This window comes from Diadema setosum, chromosome 18, assembly GCF_964275005.1.
Source record: "Diadema setosum chromosome 18, eeDiaSeto1, whole genome shotgun sequence".
Classification (NCBI taxonomy): domain Eukaryota; kingdom Metazoa; phylum Echinodermata; class Echinoidea; order Diadematoida; family Diadematidae; genus Diadema; species Diadema setosum.
In genome coordinates, this window is record NC_092702.1 from 4,894,351 (window position 1) to 4,913,604 (window position 19,254).

The 19,254-nt window shown below is 37.8% G+C and overlaps 1 protein-coding gene across 1 annotated transcript in view; it reads left to right on the forward strand.

The window, feature by feature from the left end:
- LOC140241944 (prominin-1-A-like) overlaps positions 1–19,254 on the forward strand; it is an 80,820-nt gene that overhangs the window by 38,892 nt on the left and 22,674 nt on the right. The window contains exons 4-9 of the mRNA XM_072321691.1: positions 2,154–2,362; positions 3,376–3,496; positions 11,776–11,842; positions 12,684–12,773; positions 13,796–14,001; positions 15,293–15,394. Coding sequence (XP_072177792.1) covers positions 2,154–2,362; positions 3,376–3,496; positions 11,776–11,842; positions 12,684–12,773; positions 13,796–14,001; positions 15,293–15,394 — 795 coding nt within the window. The remainder of the gene's footprint in view (positions 1–2,153; positions 2,363–3,375; positions 3,497–11,775; positions 11,843–12,683; positions 12,774–13,795; positions 14,002–15,292; positions 15,395–19,254) is intronic.

The window sequence follows — 19,254 nt, forward strand, 5'->3', positions numbered from 1 at the left end:
TGCTACACGCCTCTCTCCAGAACATCTCCCCGTAATTTATATTAATTTATGAGCTTTACCCACCACACTCGTGTAAAATGAGATTCTGAGCACATTTTGATCAAGCGTGTATAATAAAGCACAATTTTCATGTTGTGCAGTGGACCTTTATTTAATTTACTCCCAATCAATATGGACGGAGGGAATTGTGTTGCCGCTTTTACTAATTAATATTACTGGGAGAGCTTATCAGAGGGACGGTAGTGGTATTGGTACATCATACATCTTTCACGAAATAGGCAACGATCTGACTCACAAATGAATACCGTGTCTGTGGAATCTGAGACTATTAATAGGTAACTGTGAGGTTCATGGCCAATATGCAGCCCTACTGATTTGCCTTTAGCAAGCAATTAATATTAGAGATTAGCATACTGTGTATGTGTGTGTGTGTGCACATGCGTGCGTGCGTGTGTGTGTGTGTGGAGGCAGTCAATCTAAAATTTGCATATGAATAGATATCCAATTTTCATGACAGAGAGAAGATTATGTTTTCCTCTTGTGTCAGTCATATGAGAGCAGTAGAAATATGACCAGAACAATCTGGTGAGCGGAAATGAAATGTTTTATGAGTAATCTGTGATTCCCCCATGATGTTTATACATTGCTCTCCAGTATTATAGAAGCAATGAGTCTACATTTTGAACATATTTTTTTTTTTCAATGCAGATCTTTAGCTTCCAGAGACAATATCATTTTGTGATGATCCCAATGGAATTGCATTTTCTTTGCTCTATTTTTCAGTAATAAATTATGTTTATTCCTTGTCAGTTTCTCTTTGTTTGCATTGAATTGAAAGAAAGATACTTTTATTTTATTGTACATCTATCTACATGATACCTTGTTTTAGATAGACCTAATAAAAAAAAGGTGTTTGCTTCTCAGTTACCTTGGCTTTAAAAGGATGGTACAGTTTGGGTTGAGGTGGGGATTGAGGTTTCCAACGTTTTTTGATGATGATTTTTTAGATAATGAGAAACTTGTTATGGAATATGAAAGAGCATGTAATTCTAAGAGGGATTTGATGAAAATTGGTTTTAAAATGGCTGAGATATCCAAAACAAATTGATCCTAATAAAAGGTAGAACCCACCTTTCATTGGGAGTGCTTTGTTTTACTTTGTTTTGGATATCTCAGCCGTTTCAAAACCAATTTTCATCAAATAAACTTTGAATTCCTCTTAAAACTGTATGCTTTTTCAGCTTTTTCTAAAGTGGTTTTAAAGTATCTTGCAAAAAGTTGAAAGCTAAATTTTCACCTCAACCAATGCTATACCATCCCTTCAAAAACCTGCTTGCCCTCAACATTTGCATTTTTTTTTTTTTTTTTGGGGGGGGGGTTGTTTGGAAAGTGGTGCTCTTTTTGTTTGTGGTAGTGTGTTAAGAATCTTTAAATTGGTGAAGGGTGTAAACAAAAATAACCATTTACACTTCCCTCATGATCCGAAGCGGCCAAACTTGGAGAGTCAGGTGACTAAAGACCAGAATTTTTAGCGATGGGAGATGAGCGAGCTTCTAACTTTGGCCAAAAACTGATGAGAAACCAATGATAATAGACCTGGGGTATGGTTGTAGTTTGCTGACTATTAAACTTCTATTTTAAAGTTCTATGAACTTGTGATATGTGAGGGCACCCTAGGTTTGTCACTGCCAATGTACTGTAAATGCCCCTGGGGTGTAAGTTTTGATCTAATTTGATGAGGAACAAGATAATGAACACACCCACCATGTGACCAAGTATATATCATACCAATCATTTCCATAGATTGTGTATACATCTGTTCTGTCTCAAGAGTTGGAAACCCTTTCCTGTTGACATACCAGTACTGTTCCAAATCTAAAGCCCTTTCAGAGGAAATTGATGCACAGTGCTGACATGAACCAGATGCACTTTCTCACTTGTACCTGACATGGTGCATCACTCATGTCATCCATCATCTTGAAGTTCAGTACTCCACTCCCCATCTATTTGTCTACATAACCAGCTCTGAAATAAACACTTGCAGACATGCTTACCCACTGCAAACCCATCACTCATGCCATGCTGTTCATCATCCTAAAGTGCATTCCTCTACCATTTTCTTTTCTCCGCCCCCCTTCCCATCCATCTCCCAGTACCAGCGGAACCTGATGGGGTTCGCCATCTGCTTCGTCATCGGCCTCCTCTTCTGCCTCATCTTCCCCATCGTGGCCCTCTGTTTCTGCTGCTGCCGGTGCTGCTGCAGGAAATGCGGGGGCAAGATGCACCAGGAACAGGAAGACAACTCCACCTGTCGGGTCCTGGTCTACTCCCTGTTCCTGGTGGCTTCTCTCATCTTTGTCTTGTGAGTTTGGTCCTTAAAACAAGTAATGTTCAGGCTAGGATGCCTGTACAGTGATGGGGTATTAAACTGCACATTACTTGAATATGAGACCATTCTGAAGCAAATAAATTTCACACAACAATGTATATAATGTACTCTTAAATGAATCCCACATGAATTGGAACAATAATCCCCCAGCATTCCCACTGATTCCCACTGATCAGTTACTAGCCATCCCCTTTAAAGGAGTAATTTACCATTTGCAGATGAAACAAAAATCCAGCATTAGTGCTCTTAAAAGATAGTTCTAAAATGTGCGTTAGGGATAAAAAACAATCACTGTAAAAATTTGAATACATATAATCGATGTTACGTATTGTTAAATACACAAAATGTGCACTTGAATAGTTATGATTAAAATGTTTCCAGACTAAACTGTCTACAATTATGGTTTATTGAGAAAAGTACTGATATCTCCTTAGATTTTAGGTTTTATTGTGAAAATTTTATATGGTAGGATGTTTTGTGCTACAACAGACCTACGCATATATGCATCAAATGTGGTATCTTGAAAAATTTATAAATCACTGCTCCCAAAGGAAAACAAGACCTTTAAGTCGGCATTTGATAAATATAATTGACTCAAGCACATTTTGGTGTACAATTAAAGTAACTGCATGCATGATCATTGTAAATTGTATGATTTTAATTTGCCTATGAGAGAATTCCTGACATTTATAATGGTACCTTGTATTAAACCTTTTTGTTTCCAAGAGGTCTGGTTGTCTTTTGAATGTCAAAGTTTGATGAGGTATTCACTCTATGTATTGCTGGAAATTGGGAATAAGATTGCATCAGCTTGCCATGAAATCTCAGTTCTTGAATCTCAGCATGCTATTTGGTAAATGAGAGTTTCTGCCTTTAAAGTCATCCATTCATTTAGAAAATAAGCTGTGTAGAACTGTCAGGTGAAGATGGAGATCTGAGTCAATGGCTAAATCTCCCATTTGTTTGCGCACTTTCTCCCCATGCAGTGCCGGTGCAGTGACCGCCCTCTGCATCAGCTCCTACACCGGAAGACAGGCAGAAAGTCTACCCACCACCGTCGACAACAACCTCCAGGACCTTATCGTCTTTGTCAACAACACCTTGAATGTAAGCAATATGTGACTGTGTTGCTGCCACATTGCCTGCAACAGTGTCTTATGACTTGTCATCTCATTTCTAGTTTCTCAAGGAAAAAGTGATATTTGTGAGACTGAGCAAATCGGTAAACTGGCCCAGTTGTGTGATCATTTGTAATTGTGTTCTTGTAGAGTTTTGCATACAATTGTACCTATCTTTTTTTTTGCTTGAAACCAGAAGTGCCCCCCCCCCCTACACACACACACACACACACTTTTCAAAACGTTCTGCTGGCGGTATAGAGGGTGTTGAGGATATTGATATAAAAATCTTTGTTGTTGCACATCTCTACATTCATTCAATCCCCCTTCCATGAACACCTAGACCATTTTACTATTACTAGAAACGTTGGGATAAGTTTTGCAAGGTCATATTATTGCTTGCTGCTATTGTATTTTGTGTGAGATGAAAAAAAACCCTACACAAATAAAACTACAGGTACATGGAAAATGAAATGGATGTTTTATAATTGCCATGTCATAATTCATCGCTCTGAAGTGGCAACACCAACTGTCAAGGACAACCCCGACTAGCTTGTCCATTTGGATATGTCAATGTGATTGCCTGGGCTTGCATTTATTGTTAAAAAATATGAGCTACCCTCTATGCTTTTTGGTCTCTTGATTTGCACGATGATAGCTAATCATTTCTAATTTACAATCAGCAAACACTGATTGTAACAGGTTACATTGGTCTCTCCCATCAAAGATGAAATAATTGCTGTCTATTACATACACGTGCAAGTAATGAAGTATGTACATATTGCAGCACATACACAGACATTATAATGCATAATACATTTAATAGAGGTTGTTATTTTGAAACATTTTTGCTTTTTTTTTTGAGGGGGGGGGATGAAGCTTAGGAGTTGCTACTGGTTTGCAAGCTATGCAACATGCACAAAGCTTGTTACTTACTACCGGTAATATATCTTGTGCCTACAATGCTTATGTATTTGTATGGCAGAAACAGTCAGATGCCAAAGGCAATTATCAACCCAGTCTTGGGGTGTGATATTCCCACGCATCACACATTCTCAATGACAGAGCTGCCAAATCCTCGATACTAATGTGGATGAAAGTATTATAAACGGTTTGCAGGCAAATCATACCAACAACTTACATGTTTATTGTCTTACTGGTTTTAGGACCAAGCAGCTATGGTTGCCTCCTCTAGATGTAAATTGTCTGAAACATTCCCATCTTTTATCTGATACCAGTCAAACTAATTAAAACCAGAAGAGCACTCTGTAAGCACAGACCTCCAAGCAGCTAATTTCCACCCGTACATGCATGCTGAAAATCATCTAATTTCCCAATATAGAAGCCTTTTGTTGAACGTCATCAGCTTCCAGCCATGCAGCTCCTAGCCCAAGCATGTAGAGTGCATATATGCAAACCTCAAATATGAATTACAAAGTTCATTGAACCTGTCTGCCAAAAGATAAAAAAAATCCTTCAAAAATCCCAGATTACTACCAAAATTTAATCAGCTGTTCATTGTGTCATTGACTTTTTCCTGCAAGTTTCATTCAAATTTGTCACAACTTTTGGAGTTATTTTGCACACAGAAAAACAAACAAACAAATCAACCAACCAACCAACCAAAAAACAAACCAGCGCTGATGAAAACGAAACCTCCATCCTTGGGGGAGGTAAATGATAAGCAACATAATGATAATGATAGCAGTAGTCACTACTGGAGGATTTCTTTCACTTTACATGTAAATTGTGCAAACAAGCATCACAGCGATGAACTCTCCTGGGGATAGGATAATGGCAGATGAGAATGGCTGTTCATTATTGCTGAGGCAAACATTGGCATCCATTGCAAAGCAGTTACCATTATGTTAAAAACAATTATGGTTGAGGCACCCACTGCGGGGCTTATTAAAGGACAAGTTCACCTTCATAAACATAAGGATTGAGAGAATGCAGCAATATTAGTAGAACACATCAGTGAAAGTTTGAGGAAAATTGGACAATCGATGCAAAAGTTATGAATTTTTAAAATTTTTGTGTTGGAACCGCTGGATGAGGAGACTACTACAGCTTGTGAGTCATATGCGTACAACAGTATAAAGAAAATGTAAAAGAAAATTCAACATATTTTCACTTTTTTCGCATAATAAAAGAGCTCTTGACTTGCCTCTTTCTAAAGGCAGGGGGAATAATATTACCCATAACATTTGTCGGTAACGAGTCAGGGGAATGTGTACTTTTTTCAAAAGATGGCATTTTGTGAAATTCTCTTTATATTTTCCTTATATTGTTGTACGCATGTGACGTCTAAGTTATTCATACACTGGAGTAGTCTTCTCATCCAGCGGTTACTGCACAAAAACTTCAAAAATTCATAACTTTTGAACGGATTGTCTGATTTTCCTCAAACTTTCAATGATGTGTTCTACTAATATTGCTACATTCTCTCAATCCTTATGTTTATGAAGGTGAACTTGTCCTTTAAAGAGACCTTGCATTGTAACCTCAGAGCTTAGGGTCAACAGCATCACATTTGTTTATTTTTCTTATTTAGGAGCTAATGGTGGTCAACTATTTTCACACACAAAGCAAGAGTCAATATTAGCTAGCTTTTATTTCATAGACAGGAAGTATATGAGGATATCAGTCATTGTTTTTGATGCTTGCAGCAGGATTTGAGTTATCAGATCATGCTGAGTAATTGTTTGGATGAATGGACTTCATGAGCAGACTTACTCATAAAAAAATTCTTTGGAATCCACCCAATGGATAAACAAGCCGTTTAATTCCCAATTTGCAGAGAACAGTGACGTAGTCTGTCTAAGCCGCAATGTTTTTATCTAAAGGGGAAGTATCTATCCCATATGCCTCCTTTCATTTCTTCCCATGTCCCTTGCTGGATTTCACCCATCCTACCAGTACTCCAAAAGGACAAGATGAGACCCCCCCCCCCAAAAAAAAAAAAAAAAAAAAAAAAACAGCAACAACAACAACAAACAGAGGAATCAAGCCTTCTCGACAATGACAATACATCATCATTAAAAATAATACCCACCATTAGAAGCAAGCTTATCCCATATTAAAACTGATTGACAAATTGCTTACATCAACATGAAAGCTTGTCCCTCCTGACAAATTGAATGACCTCAATCACCTTTGCCATCAGCCGGTCAATTTGCTCTTTTCAACTTCCTTGACCACAGGCTCATTGTCTGCTTGCTAGTGGTCAGTAGACCCACCTCTTCTCCTGTTGTTTTGGACTTTTATTTTCAGACAGAGAACTGTGTTCTTTAAAAAAGACAGAAAAGCAGTTCCTCTGTATTGACAGAGTCAATACTAATAGGATCTTGAGAAAATCCCCATCACTCTATCTCAGCAGTGACTTCAGTTTTTTGTTTTGTAGCTTTCAGTTCATTCTTGACATCCTTCCGTTATGTTGTTTTTACAGACACGCTTTGATTGGCAAATAAGGGTGGGCCCATATCAGTGTAGCATTACTATAAAAACCCATATTGCTTGTTGGAGTTAAGTTTCAAGAAATGACAAGGAAAGTAAACGTTGCCAGATCTCAGCTTGATACAGAAGTGATTTAGAAACAAACATCACGCGCAAGTTACACAATTAGAATTTTTGCATCAATATTCTGTTTCTAGACTGATGCCTTTTCTGTCATGTAAATTGAAAAATATGCACACACACACAGCAGAACGCTTCCAGCATTCAGACTTTACAGATCTTTTTGAGCACTTTCCCTCATTTTACAAGCAACCTACATCGTGTGTTTATACCAAAACATGCATGGAATGTTGAATCAGACCAGTTGAAGACATGAGCTTTGCATTAAAAAAAAACAAAAAAACAAAAGAATTTCATGGCCATGTGATCGTGCCATCTGGCTTCACCTACAGTTATATGAGCATGAGTGATTGTATGAACAATAGATGTGTCACACATTTGATGACGGTGCCTGTATCATGTAGCAAAGCAATCCATGTATCTAGCTTTCGAGGCTGGTTTTATGCAGTAGACCTGAATGTCCAATGCTCAGACAAAGTGAGACAGTCACAAAGCTTTCTATAAAATGTACTGCACACTTGACTGAGAACTAAATGTGCCACCCAAGCTTTATTGCAATGTGAGTTTACTGTAAAAGTGCAAATTAAGTGAAAACTTTTGTGCATTTTATGCAACAAGGCACTAGCTCAATAATAAAAGAACACATTTTTTGTTGTTATATGGAACATTATTTTGTTTTAATTCCACATGATTAAAAACATGCAAATTTCATCTCACCAGGCTAGGCGCGAAAAATGACTGATGCAAAATTTTTCGCTTGTACAGTACATGATTCTGACTTAGCAGCGAGTGACTAGACAGTAAAGATGATGCTAACTAATCAAAAAACAATTCTTAAAAGGATTCGTTCTTTGAGCCTGATTTTCCTGCATTTTCATAGTTTGTGACATAAGGTCACATTTAGATACATAATGGGTGTAACAATGGCATAAGCTTGAGGAAGGCAAATAGAGTATCATGAAAACTGACATAAGAAGCAGGAATTCATGTGACTTTTTAGACAGAAGTTGGGATAAAATGTCTCCTATGCATGAGATGCTGATCTGCTTTAAAAATGCATTCTGTCAAAAATCTGATGACATGAAACTTCCACATCTGTGTACATAGTGTTACATTAGATGATGCTATTAAAGATATAATTTTGTATATTCACTTTTAGGGGGATTTCCCCTTTAAACTTGCCACTGTCGCATTAGTGCTTGCCTGAGCAAAGTTATTGTCCTATAGTCTACAGAACCACATCCTCAATGAGGAAATACATCATAAATATTTGAAGTAATAGTAAACTCTATGATTCTGACTTATGACCTGTAAGTATTTGAAACCATATTTGTTTTGTCAAAGGGGATGTAGATTTGTGACAGAGATTGTTATTGCAGCTTGGTCTAGAGCAGTTTAATATGATACTCTTATCAATGGCCATTGAAAGAGATTTTATTTCTTAATTATTTATTTATTTTTTATGGAAGAGTGTAATACAGTAGTACAGCAGGTGTTTTATGATGCTATTTCCTGGCCATTTTAATGAGATTAAAAAAGTAAAAAGATATGAAAGACTATTGTACAGCAGGTGTTACCACACATACAACAATATAACCATAGAGCTACATGTACAACACACCATGGTATTATACTCTTCTCAGTGACCAACCAGTGAGATTTTTGTATGAAATAGTGTTGTGCAGCATGTGTTTGCTGTTTTCTTTTAAATATCTTAACATTTTTTTTATTATGCCTCCGCCACGAAGTGGTGCCGGAGGCATTATGTTTTCGGGTTGTCCGTCCGTCCGTACGTCCGTCCGTCCGTCCGCTTTCGTTTACGCGATAACTTGAGTAATATTTATTAGAATTTTACCAAACTTGGTCCAAGTATGAAGTATGATGGGGCAATTGTTTGATTAGATTTGGGGTGAAATTGGCTGAAGGTCAAAGGTCAAAGGTCAAGGTCAAATCATGAAATTGTATCCGTTTACGCGATAACTCAAGACTGGATGGAGCAAATTTCACCAAACTTTGTAGGAGGATGATGTATGATGGGAAAATTACTTGATTAGTTTTTCAGTGAAATCGGACAGAGTTCAAAGGTCCAAAGATCAAGGTCAAATCCTAAAATTTATCTGTTTACGTGATAACTCAAAACTGGATGAAGCAGCTTTCACCAAACTTGGTCCAAGGATGATGTATGATGGGACAATTAGTTGAGTAGATTTTAGTGGCATTGGCAAGAGGTCAAAGGTCAAAAGGTTAAGGTCAAATGCTACAAATGTTGCAATTTCCACCATATCTATGCAATGCCCGAAGGTATTTTCTTGAAACTTGGTGTGATTATGTACTACTGCGTAAAGATTCTCCAGAGAGAGTTTCATGTCATAAGGTCAAAGGTTAGGTGAAAATGTTGCAATATCACTTTTCTCGCAAATGGTTAAATGTATCTTCGTGGAACTTGGTACACATGCATGTACTGACTGGCAGGGATTATCTAGGCAATTTAGGGGTCATGGGTCAATAGTCAGGGGTCAAAGGTCAAGGTCAACTCCTCAAAATTTTACTATTTCCCTCATATACTAGTATATGCAATGCTTGCATTATTAGTTTCAAAACTTAATACATGCATTACCTAATGGAGATTCTCTGGGAAATTTCCAGCCAGAAGGTCAAAGGTCAAAGGTTAAGGGTCAAAGGCCAGGTTTCAATGCCCCTCCCCCCAAAAAAAATAATAGTAAATAAATAAATAAAAAATAAAAGAATAAAAGTAAATAAATAAATAAATAAATAAAAAATGAAAATAAAAAATCTATTTTTTACCGTCATTACACTCTTTCTTCATACCTTGGAAATTAATCAATGCATAAACTTATAAAAATTTCTGTCAGAATTCAAGTAAAAATTCTCAATTCCCCAAATATGTGTACCTGCACTCTTAGAAAATTATAGCAAACCCAGTTCAAGACATTTCTGACAAACCTGTCATTTCAATATTTTGCCAGTTATGTGAAACTGTCATGGATCACACATTGTGAAGACATTGTACTATACGCCTATTGGGAGAATCATGCATTATGGCGGAGGCATCAGTCGCCATAGCGACATTTCTAGTTAATCTTTTATCTGTCTTGTGTCTCTGTGTGGCATCCCACAGGATAGTCAATCAGTCATTATCACAACTTGTTGCATTAATAGCATGCAGATAATATGGACTTTTTTTTTTCAGGCATTGTTGATAATATTGCCCTACCAAAGGGTTCTCAGCTCCATGCCTTGATCCTATGGAGCAAGCTTTTCTGATCATAGCATGGAGTTGAGATCATGAGGGGCAATGATATCAATAATGCCGTATATGAAAGCAGTCCGTATTTGTTTTATATAACTAATCAAATTAAAAGAAATCTTACTTGGTTGAACACGATTGCACTAGCCAGTTCACACATCAGGTACTGCCACAGACATTTACATTGGAGTCGCATCAGACAAGGCAGGCCTTGGTACTGCATTAGTCCCATGAATTGACTCTGTACACCACATAATGGCTTTTTGATGGGAAATATGTATGGGAGCTTCATACAATCATAATTCCAGCAGGTGCATTTGTGTAGAAAGAAATACACACACTGACCCTGTCAAAAATACATTTTTGAACCTTCAGTGAGTGGACTTTATCGCACCTCTGTACGGAATAATTGCCTTTTCTGATTGTGGATTGGCCATGTTGTAATAAATGAAGTAACCACCTGCTTCTGTAGAAACTGATCTCTCACACGATTTGGCTGATTCGAGTGATTTTGCTGTGTGAATGTATCTACAAAGATGCAGATAAATTTGTGCTTGGTGCAGATTAGCTGGTCTTTTTCGACAAATGAGTGTCAGCTGTGTAAAGCTCCGTGTGGTCCATTCAAGAGCTAAAAAGATATGAATAATGTCTGGAAAGTGGCAAAACCTGAATAAGAACGCATTATGAACAAAATATTAATGAGCACAATCCTTGGCCATGTATTCATTTCTATAGTTGGGCTTCATTATACAGTGCACTCCCGTTATAACGAAATGCTCGGGACCGGCAGTTTTCTTTCGTTATAACGAAATTTCGTTATAACCGAACAAATATAATATATAACGAAAACAAGGAAACCACGCATATATATATCATCTGTTTGCTGAATACTCATCATACACTGGAAAGCTATGTGAAATGGGATGGGATTATTGTATTACAATATTAAACGCAAGTTCCCCTCAGAAACATGTGCGTGACACAAGGAGCGAATACACAGTGATGTGAAGCATTCGCCCGTGCAGAGACGCTATCCGCTACGTATTTTCGAAAGCAAATCGCATTTCGTTATAACGGAGCACATTTCTTTTGTTTTTCTTTGTCAGTGGTGCTCGGAAAAGACTTTGTTGTAACGAAAATTTTGCTATAACCGTGTTTGTTATAAAGGAATTTTGTACCATAGACTTTAAGAGTGTTAATTTTGGGACCAGAAGTTTTACTTCGTTATAACGAAATTTCGTTATAACCGTGTTCGTTGTAACGGGAGTGCACTGTATAGTTGTTCTCCCTCTTTTCTTGTTAGAATGTTCATGATGATACAAGACTTTTTGTTATGCTCCTATTTTCTTGTTGCTGTTGCTTTGATACCATTTGCATTGAGGCTTTTAAATAATCTCTCTCTCTCTTTATGTTTTGTGTTGTAGGAGATTGATTACTTGATGACTGACCAGCTGGGGTGGACGCTTGACCAAGTCAGAGATGATCTCGATGGTAGGAGGATATTGTCGAGGAAGACTTTCTATGAGTCATTAACTACCTGTGATATACAGGCTGTAGAGTGCTAATGCTTTACCTTAAGTGGTGTGAAACTTCTGCAACGCAGACACGTGTCATGTTTTTGCAAGTAGATGCTCAGTTGTTGAAGTGATTACATTATACTTACGTTACGCCTTGTTTCCTTTTAGTAAGACCTTTCACCAAAATTAAGCTGTTCCTGCACAGTATCATTTTGTTAGAAGAGACATCTTAAAACAGCCATGCCCCCAAGTTGAAGTTTTGTCTTGAAGCAATTGGACATAAAAATGTAACTGTGTGCTTTCTACAAATCTATTAAATGTAGTGCATGGGAAAACATATTCAGATTGCTTTTCTAGTTTTATGCATCTTGATTTTAGAAAACATTTACAAGTATTAAACAGGAATGTTATCAATTTGTTTTTTCACCTCTCTCTCTCTCTCTCTCTCTCTATCTTTTTCTATCTATCTAATCTATCTATATCTATTTATCTATTTATTTGTTTATCTATCTATCTATCTATCTATCTAATCTATCTATCTATCTATCTATCTATCTATCTATCTATCTATCTATCTGTCTGTCTGTCTGTCTGTCTGTCTGTCTGTCTGTCTACCTATTGGTTTTATAACTTCGCTTCTTTCTTTGAAAGTGATGACAATGTTAACGGGATGTAGTGGTGTTATAAATGATTAACTGCAGTTTCAATCAGCTTGTTGTGAGATATTTGATTGGCCAGATATGATTACGTGATGAACCAGTCATTGGCTTGAATGTCTGAATGTGCATCTCTTTTTCTCTTCTCTATATCAAAAGACATCGGGACCCTCGTTGGTGTACCTGTACGCGAGGCGCTTCGGACAAATGTGCAACCCGCCATCGACTCTGTCATTGCGTTAGAAAACAGTAAGTCACATAATGGTGCATACGAGACAGGTGTTCCGGAGATGCAATGTCATGCAATCAGACCCAAACTAAACACTGACATGGACATACACAACACACACACAACACACACACACACACACACACACACACACACACACACACACACACACACACACACGCATGCACACAAAGGATCTGTTGTTGGCGTGATGAATGGTCGAGGACAGCTGTCCCCATCAGTACTGCCACCCATTATCAGGTGTAAGAATAGGATGATGTCATCAGGTGTCATACAGGGCCTTCAGCAGTGGGGATGTGGATTTCAGTAGCTACGTGTGAAATTGAGAGACAAAAGTCATTACGTGCAATGTACAATGTAGTATTGGAATCTCCAGAAAAACAAAACAACAACAAACAAAACAAAAAACTGGGTCCATTGCACCCATATAGAAATGATACAGATGATATTCTATTTACAGGCACAATATAATGTAAACTCTGGCATTCTATTCACTCATTTTTTTTTTTCTGTTGGTGTGGGAGATATAACATTTCTTATCTTTGAGAGAACCTTAAAGGGTAAGTTCAATATAGTATCGTGTTGCTTGGTATGAAAGTAGACAAATTAGAAAAACAGGCGAGTAAATGATTGAGAAAAATTTGGCACATACGAGTAGTACAAAAGTTCTGTTAGTTGTAAATGTTTATTAGAGAGTAAGGCAAACTGGCAACTCTGTATGAGGGAAAAAAATAACATTCACATTTTATTTCCTTTCTTTCAATTTCAGCATCCTCTCCTTAATTGCTAGAAGGTTCCTGCTTTAATTATGTTTTTTCTTGCATTCTTTTTTTTAACTATTGTTATTTGTTCATAAGGAAATATTATGTGTTATACTGTAACTTACAAAGCAGATGACAGCATCCTGTCCATTAATCTATTTCTAATATTCGTGGTATTGAGACTAAAGGTTCTTCTGTTAGTCTATTTCTGGGCTAAATTATGCATCAAGATTTGTTTTTTGTTTTTGTTTTGTCTTCAGACATAAACTTCACCCTGGAAACGCTCGTGGTGATCGACAATCGCCAGGCTGGAATGGAGTCTAACTGGGAGTACCTGCAGACTAACCTCACAGACGTCCTGGCAGACATTGCCACAGCATGTACCTCCTGTGGATGCTGCAACAACGCCAACGCAAGCCTCAGGGCTGTATCTGTGGTGGCGGACTATCGAGACTTGAATTACACTGTGAGTGACCACTGATAGTAGTGACCTTTACTGACCGACAGACCATTTCTGTAATATGTTAAAACTGACGGATGCTTCTTTTTCTGTATCCAAGTAGCAGATCAATAGTTACATGTAACCTTGAAAATGAGGATCACCGTCTTAACCCGTTGAGGACGAGTCCCGAGTATACTCGTGGGAGCGTCTATGGAAAATGCGTGTCGTAGAAAAATCAAACCGTCCTCAACGGGTTAACATAAGTTATGTATTCACTGGGCTCCCTCCAGTTACAAGTTTCGCAGGCATGAATTCACTTAGCGTCATGAGGTTGTCGCTAGGTAGGGCAAGCCTTCATTCGACAGTCTTTGTAATTGTTTCAAAGGCAATCTTTGATGACCAAAGCATGTATATACTTTGAGTGCAGTACAGGGGGCGTTTCATCAACGAGTTCGTCTGAGGTTTTCACCGACAAATTTGCTATCAGCCAATCAGACGCAAGGATTTCAGTAGCTTTTAACAGTTGTCGGTGTAAATCACTGACAAAAAGTTTCATGAAACGCCCCCCAGAAGTGGTCTCTTGCAGATGTTGCATACATGGGGACCATGGGGTGACAAAGTGGCCTATTGTGTATATGTACTGTATGTAATGCCTCTAATTGTGGATGCCAGATGGTATCTACAATGTAAATTTCAAATTCAATGCCTGATGTGCTCAAAACTGTAGATCTGTTGGTCAACATTTTTTATCATTGTAGTAATAAGTATCTCTAAATATAAAGTGTGACAATGGAATGCTTTGTGCACGGAATCAAAGAAAACAACAACAACAACAACAAATTAGTGTTTTGCAACTTTTTATGAGCAGACGTTGTGACCATAGATTACATGTGAATACAGATGTTTCAGTGAATTTCTAGAAGATTAAGAACTGAGAGTAATTTCTAAAATTCATGTGCTAGACTAGCTTTAAATGTTGAGCCATATTTGATACTTCTGTAGTCAGGTATACACAGTGATTTTATATGATTGTGAAAAAAAAACAGACAGAAAAACCAGACCAATTACAAAGAAATGGAAATCGTGTGTACACATGAAATACATGAAATTTTTGATCTATTGTACGTATTTCTACAAAGTCCTGCCAAAAAGAATGAAAAAAAAAGTTTTCTAGCTAATTTTGAAAGGGATGACAGATTTTTTGAAACAGAAAATGCCTCTTTTTTCGAATTACTTGAAACAGGAGGATCTGTGAAGTGTGGTTGATGTGATATAACTCTTCATTTTCTCCCCTTCTTGTTGATCCGAACGACAGGGAATGGGAACAACTGGAAGCTTCCCTCAAATCGTTGTGAACGCCTCAATCGTGGAGCTCTCAGACATCGTGTCCAGGGATCTGAGCTCACAAGCGAGAGAGGTCTGTATAAAATTGTCTCCTACTGTAAATCCAGCCCTCTCCCCCTTTCCTGTGCGGTAAGGAATGCTTTGCCATTCTTTGTGAGTGGCAATGATTTTCAGTTGCCATGGCGGCAGTCCAACAACATGCGAACCATTAAGGGCATCCAGGTCATTGCCGTGGTAACTAGAATTGTCTGCAGCTGGCAGTGATTGCAAACATCTTTGTGAAATCAGCTGCAGGGTATGAGATGAATTATAGGATCTATCTGAGGATATTCTCTTTCTGCTACAGATAGCGGAAATTTCAATGCGCATCAAACTGGCTGATATTATGACTCGGCAGTTGGATTTGAACTCCAGTTTCTCAGGTCCTTGTTGTGAAAAAGTATCGTACTGTATTTGACTAGTCTGTGGAAGTGCAGCTCAGTCTGAAGAGACAACCCAACTTTGTCAGACTTTAGGAAAGGCTTTGTGCTTATTTATGCTCTATATGTACCAAGATCAGCTAGGTTCATAATTATCATCTAGTCAAATATGCTGAACAATTTCATCTAGTCAAATATGCTGAAAAATTTTCTTCTGGTACACATTTTGAAGTCACTATGTTGCTTAGAAGACAGAGACAAAGTGCAAGACATTGTTGTTGAATACTAAGACCTAACTTTTTGCCAGGTGATTTCATCTGACGTTGTGCTAAATATTTGTGTGTTTTTTTGTCGCTGAAAATGAAGTTTGTGTTGTTTAGCTTAATGCAAAAGTGTTTTTCTTGGTTTGAATGTGTTTACAGGTAAAAAAAAAATGCCTGTTTAATCACTGATTGGTGAAAGTTATGGCATTAGTGTAACCTACATTATGTGTTTACATCAGTAATACTGCTATATTTAAGTATACCCAAATTAGAATGCCAAAGAAAGCTGCTTCAATTTCATATCGTCGCTGGGGCGACAAGACCTCATATCTACAAAATGTCAAATGTTCAGGAGAGCCAAAAAACATGGCGGCCAAAGCACTGTGGCACCTTTGAAATGCCATGGTGGCTTCATTTTTGGAGTAAGACAGTTGGGATTTGGACAAGACATCACTTAAGCCATAATTGCACCATTAATCCAAAAAAAAGGTCATTTTCACCAAAATTGCAAAATTGCACCCCAGCTATAATATAAATTTCAAGAAGTTCCTCTGCAACTTCATGCTCTGTGTACAGACTGTACCACCAAGGTTCCCACAAATAGCTGCAACATGAGAAGCACTCACTGATATTCCCTTCATTATTCGCCATGTTAGCCTTAGATGGCATAAATAGGGTCTCTCTCTCTCGCCGATGAAGCCCGTGAATTCCAGGATGTTGGTCAAGCGTATGATTTCCCCATTCAAATGCCACTAGGAAGTAGTGCATAAGGGAGATGGCCCCAATTCATGCCGTAGTTCGAAATTGCTCACTGAAAGAGTGTCAGACATGCAATATTTTAGACCTTCAAAAATCTACTAGGATGGTTGCTGTAAGGGTGAAATATGACTGTGAATACACTCTACTTATCTGTATGTTGGCTTTCTCCCTTTTATAAACTCTACTGATTGAATTTATAATTCAGTTTGAAATTCACTTTTATGTTGTTTGAAGGATTCCACTTCTATGTTGAACCTCCACTGAATATTACAAACATGTTTATATTTCTATAACTTATTTTTTGTTCCTTTTTTTTTTTTTTTTGGGGGGGGGATGTTTTTATGCCTCCGCCACGTAGTGGTGCCGGAGGCATTATGTTTTCGGGTTGTCCGTCCGTACGTACGTCTGTACGTCCGTACGTACGTACGTACGTCCGTACGTACGTCCGTCCGCTTGCGTTTACGCGATAACTTGAGTAATATTTACTGGAATTTTACCAAACTTGGTCCAAGTATGAAGTATGATGGGGCAATGATTTGATTAGATTTTAGGTGAAATCGGCTAAAGGTCAAAGGTCAAAGGTCAAGGTCAAATCATGAAATTTATCCGTTTACGCGATAACTCAAGACTGTATGGAGCAAATTTCACCAAACTTTGTTGGAGGATGATGTATGATGGGACAATTACTTGATTAGTTTTTCAGTGAAATCGGACAGAGGTCAGAGGTCAAAGATCAAGGTCAAATCCTAAAATTTATCTGTTTACGTGATAACTCAAAACTGGATGAAACAGCTTTCACCAAACTTGGTCCAAGGATGATGTATGATGGGAAAATTAGTTAAGTAGATTTTAGTGACATTGACAAGAGGTCAAAGGTCAAAAGGTCAAGGTCAAATGCTAAAAATGTTGCTATTTCCCCCATATCTATGCAGTGCCCACAGTTAAAGTGAACATTCAAGATATTTCTGATAAACCTGTTATTTCGATATTTTGCCAGTTATGTGAAACTGTCATCACACATTGTGAAGACATTGTACTATACACCTATTGGGAGAATCATGCATTATAGCGGAGGCATCAGTCGCCGTAGCGACATTTCTAGTTAAATCTGCTGTCTCAATTCTGATGGTGCTTAGTATTGGTAGCATACAGTTCGCTGTTAATGACTCAAAATGCAGGAGTCTAAACACCAAACTGCGATTAGTGATGCCATTCCGACAATTAAGACTTTGTAAAAGTATGACCGGTCCGAATACAGACATCACCTTGTACTGAGCCTTGATTTAAAGGAACCTATTTTTGTGGCTTAATGCTTTGGCGCACTTTGAGATTCATTTGTATATCATATGTGACCCTGCACCACAAAACAAACAAAAAGTCGCCAGACATGAATTTTTAGTTGAGACCATATTCTGAAAGAGCAGACTTTAAGCTTTGAAATGATGTATAACTCAAATCAAATGGACTCTCCTAACCTATCTAAATATTGGAAAGAAAGCACAAACTCAGGAAAAGAGTGAACTGAGAAAAGAGGCTCTGAAGTAGTGTCTATTAAAGCGTTCAATCTTTACCAAACCGTGCTGGCTGTGCGATGATCATGAATGGGACAAAAAACAGAAAGTAAACCACCCGAGTAACAACAATGAAGGGATTATCAGATTAAACTGAAATTTAGCATGCCTCATTAACACATTCTGTCTATAATTAATGCCAACTTTCAAAGCAGTAGCACCATCCTTTCAGAAGTTACTGGAGTTGAAAGTGAAGAGTGTGTATAAGGTTTTTCAGAAGTGAAAAGGGGGCTCTAAAGACACACCTAATCACACTATTCTACCTAAAATGGTCGAGATATACTTTAAACTGCTAAAAAACACAAAAATATGGAAAAGTCAAGACCGGCTAGATTGACCCATTTCACTTATTTTCAGTCCTCATGCACAATCAGTGTGTGCAACTCTTTGTTCGTTTTGTGATGCACGGTCACATATACCCTTAGGATAAGAGTGTGTGATCTTCATCAGCCTGTAGTTCATGAATAGTTTGTTGTGAGCTTTTGACATACTTTGGCTGACTCCATTACCAGCTAGAAATATTTCATGATCTTGGAAGGAGAGTGATCTCGTAAAAATGCTATCAAACCACGAAACCCCCAAGAGGCATGTTTATCAGTGCAGCGACTTCTGGGTGTGCCAGAAGTGTGTGATAGTATCACCATGGTTACATAGGGCAAGCAAGTGAAGATGGCCAGACTAATTCTGTGCCAAGCTATTCAAAGATAAATGCCCTTTGCAGGAGAGGTATAGAAATCTTATATGTAATTATGGGAATTAGTGTTAATGGTGAAATGCACTTAGAACTGTATTATGTGCAGAGCGATATGCATGTTACAGTGAGATATCTTTAACGTGATTGTTCAAGTTCAAGTTAATTTATTTCATTTTCAACAAACAAATAATTAGAAATACAATGAATGTTCGTATATACATCGTACA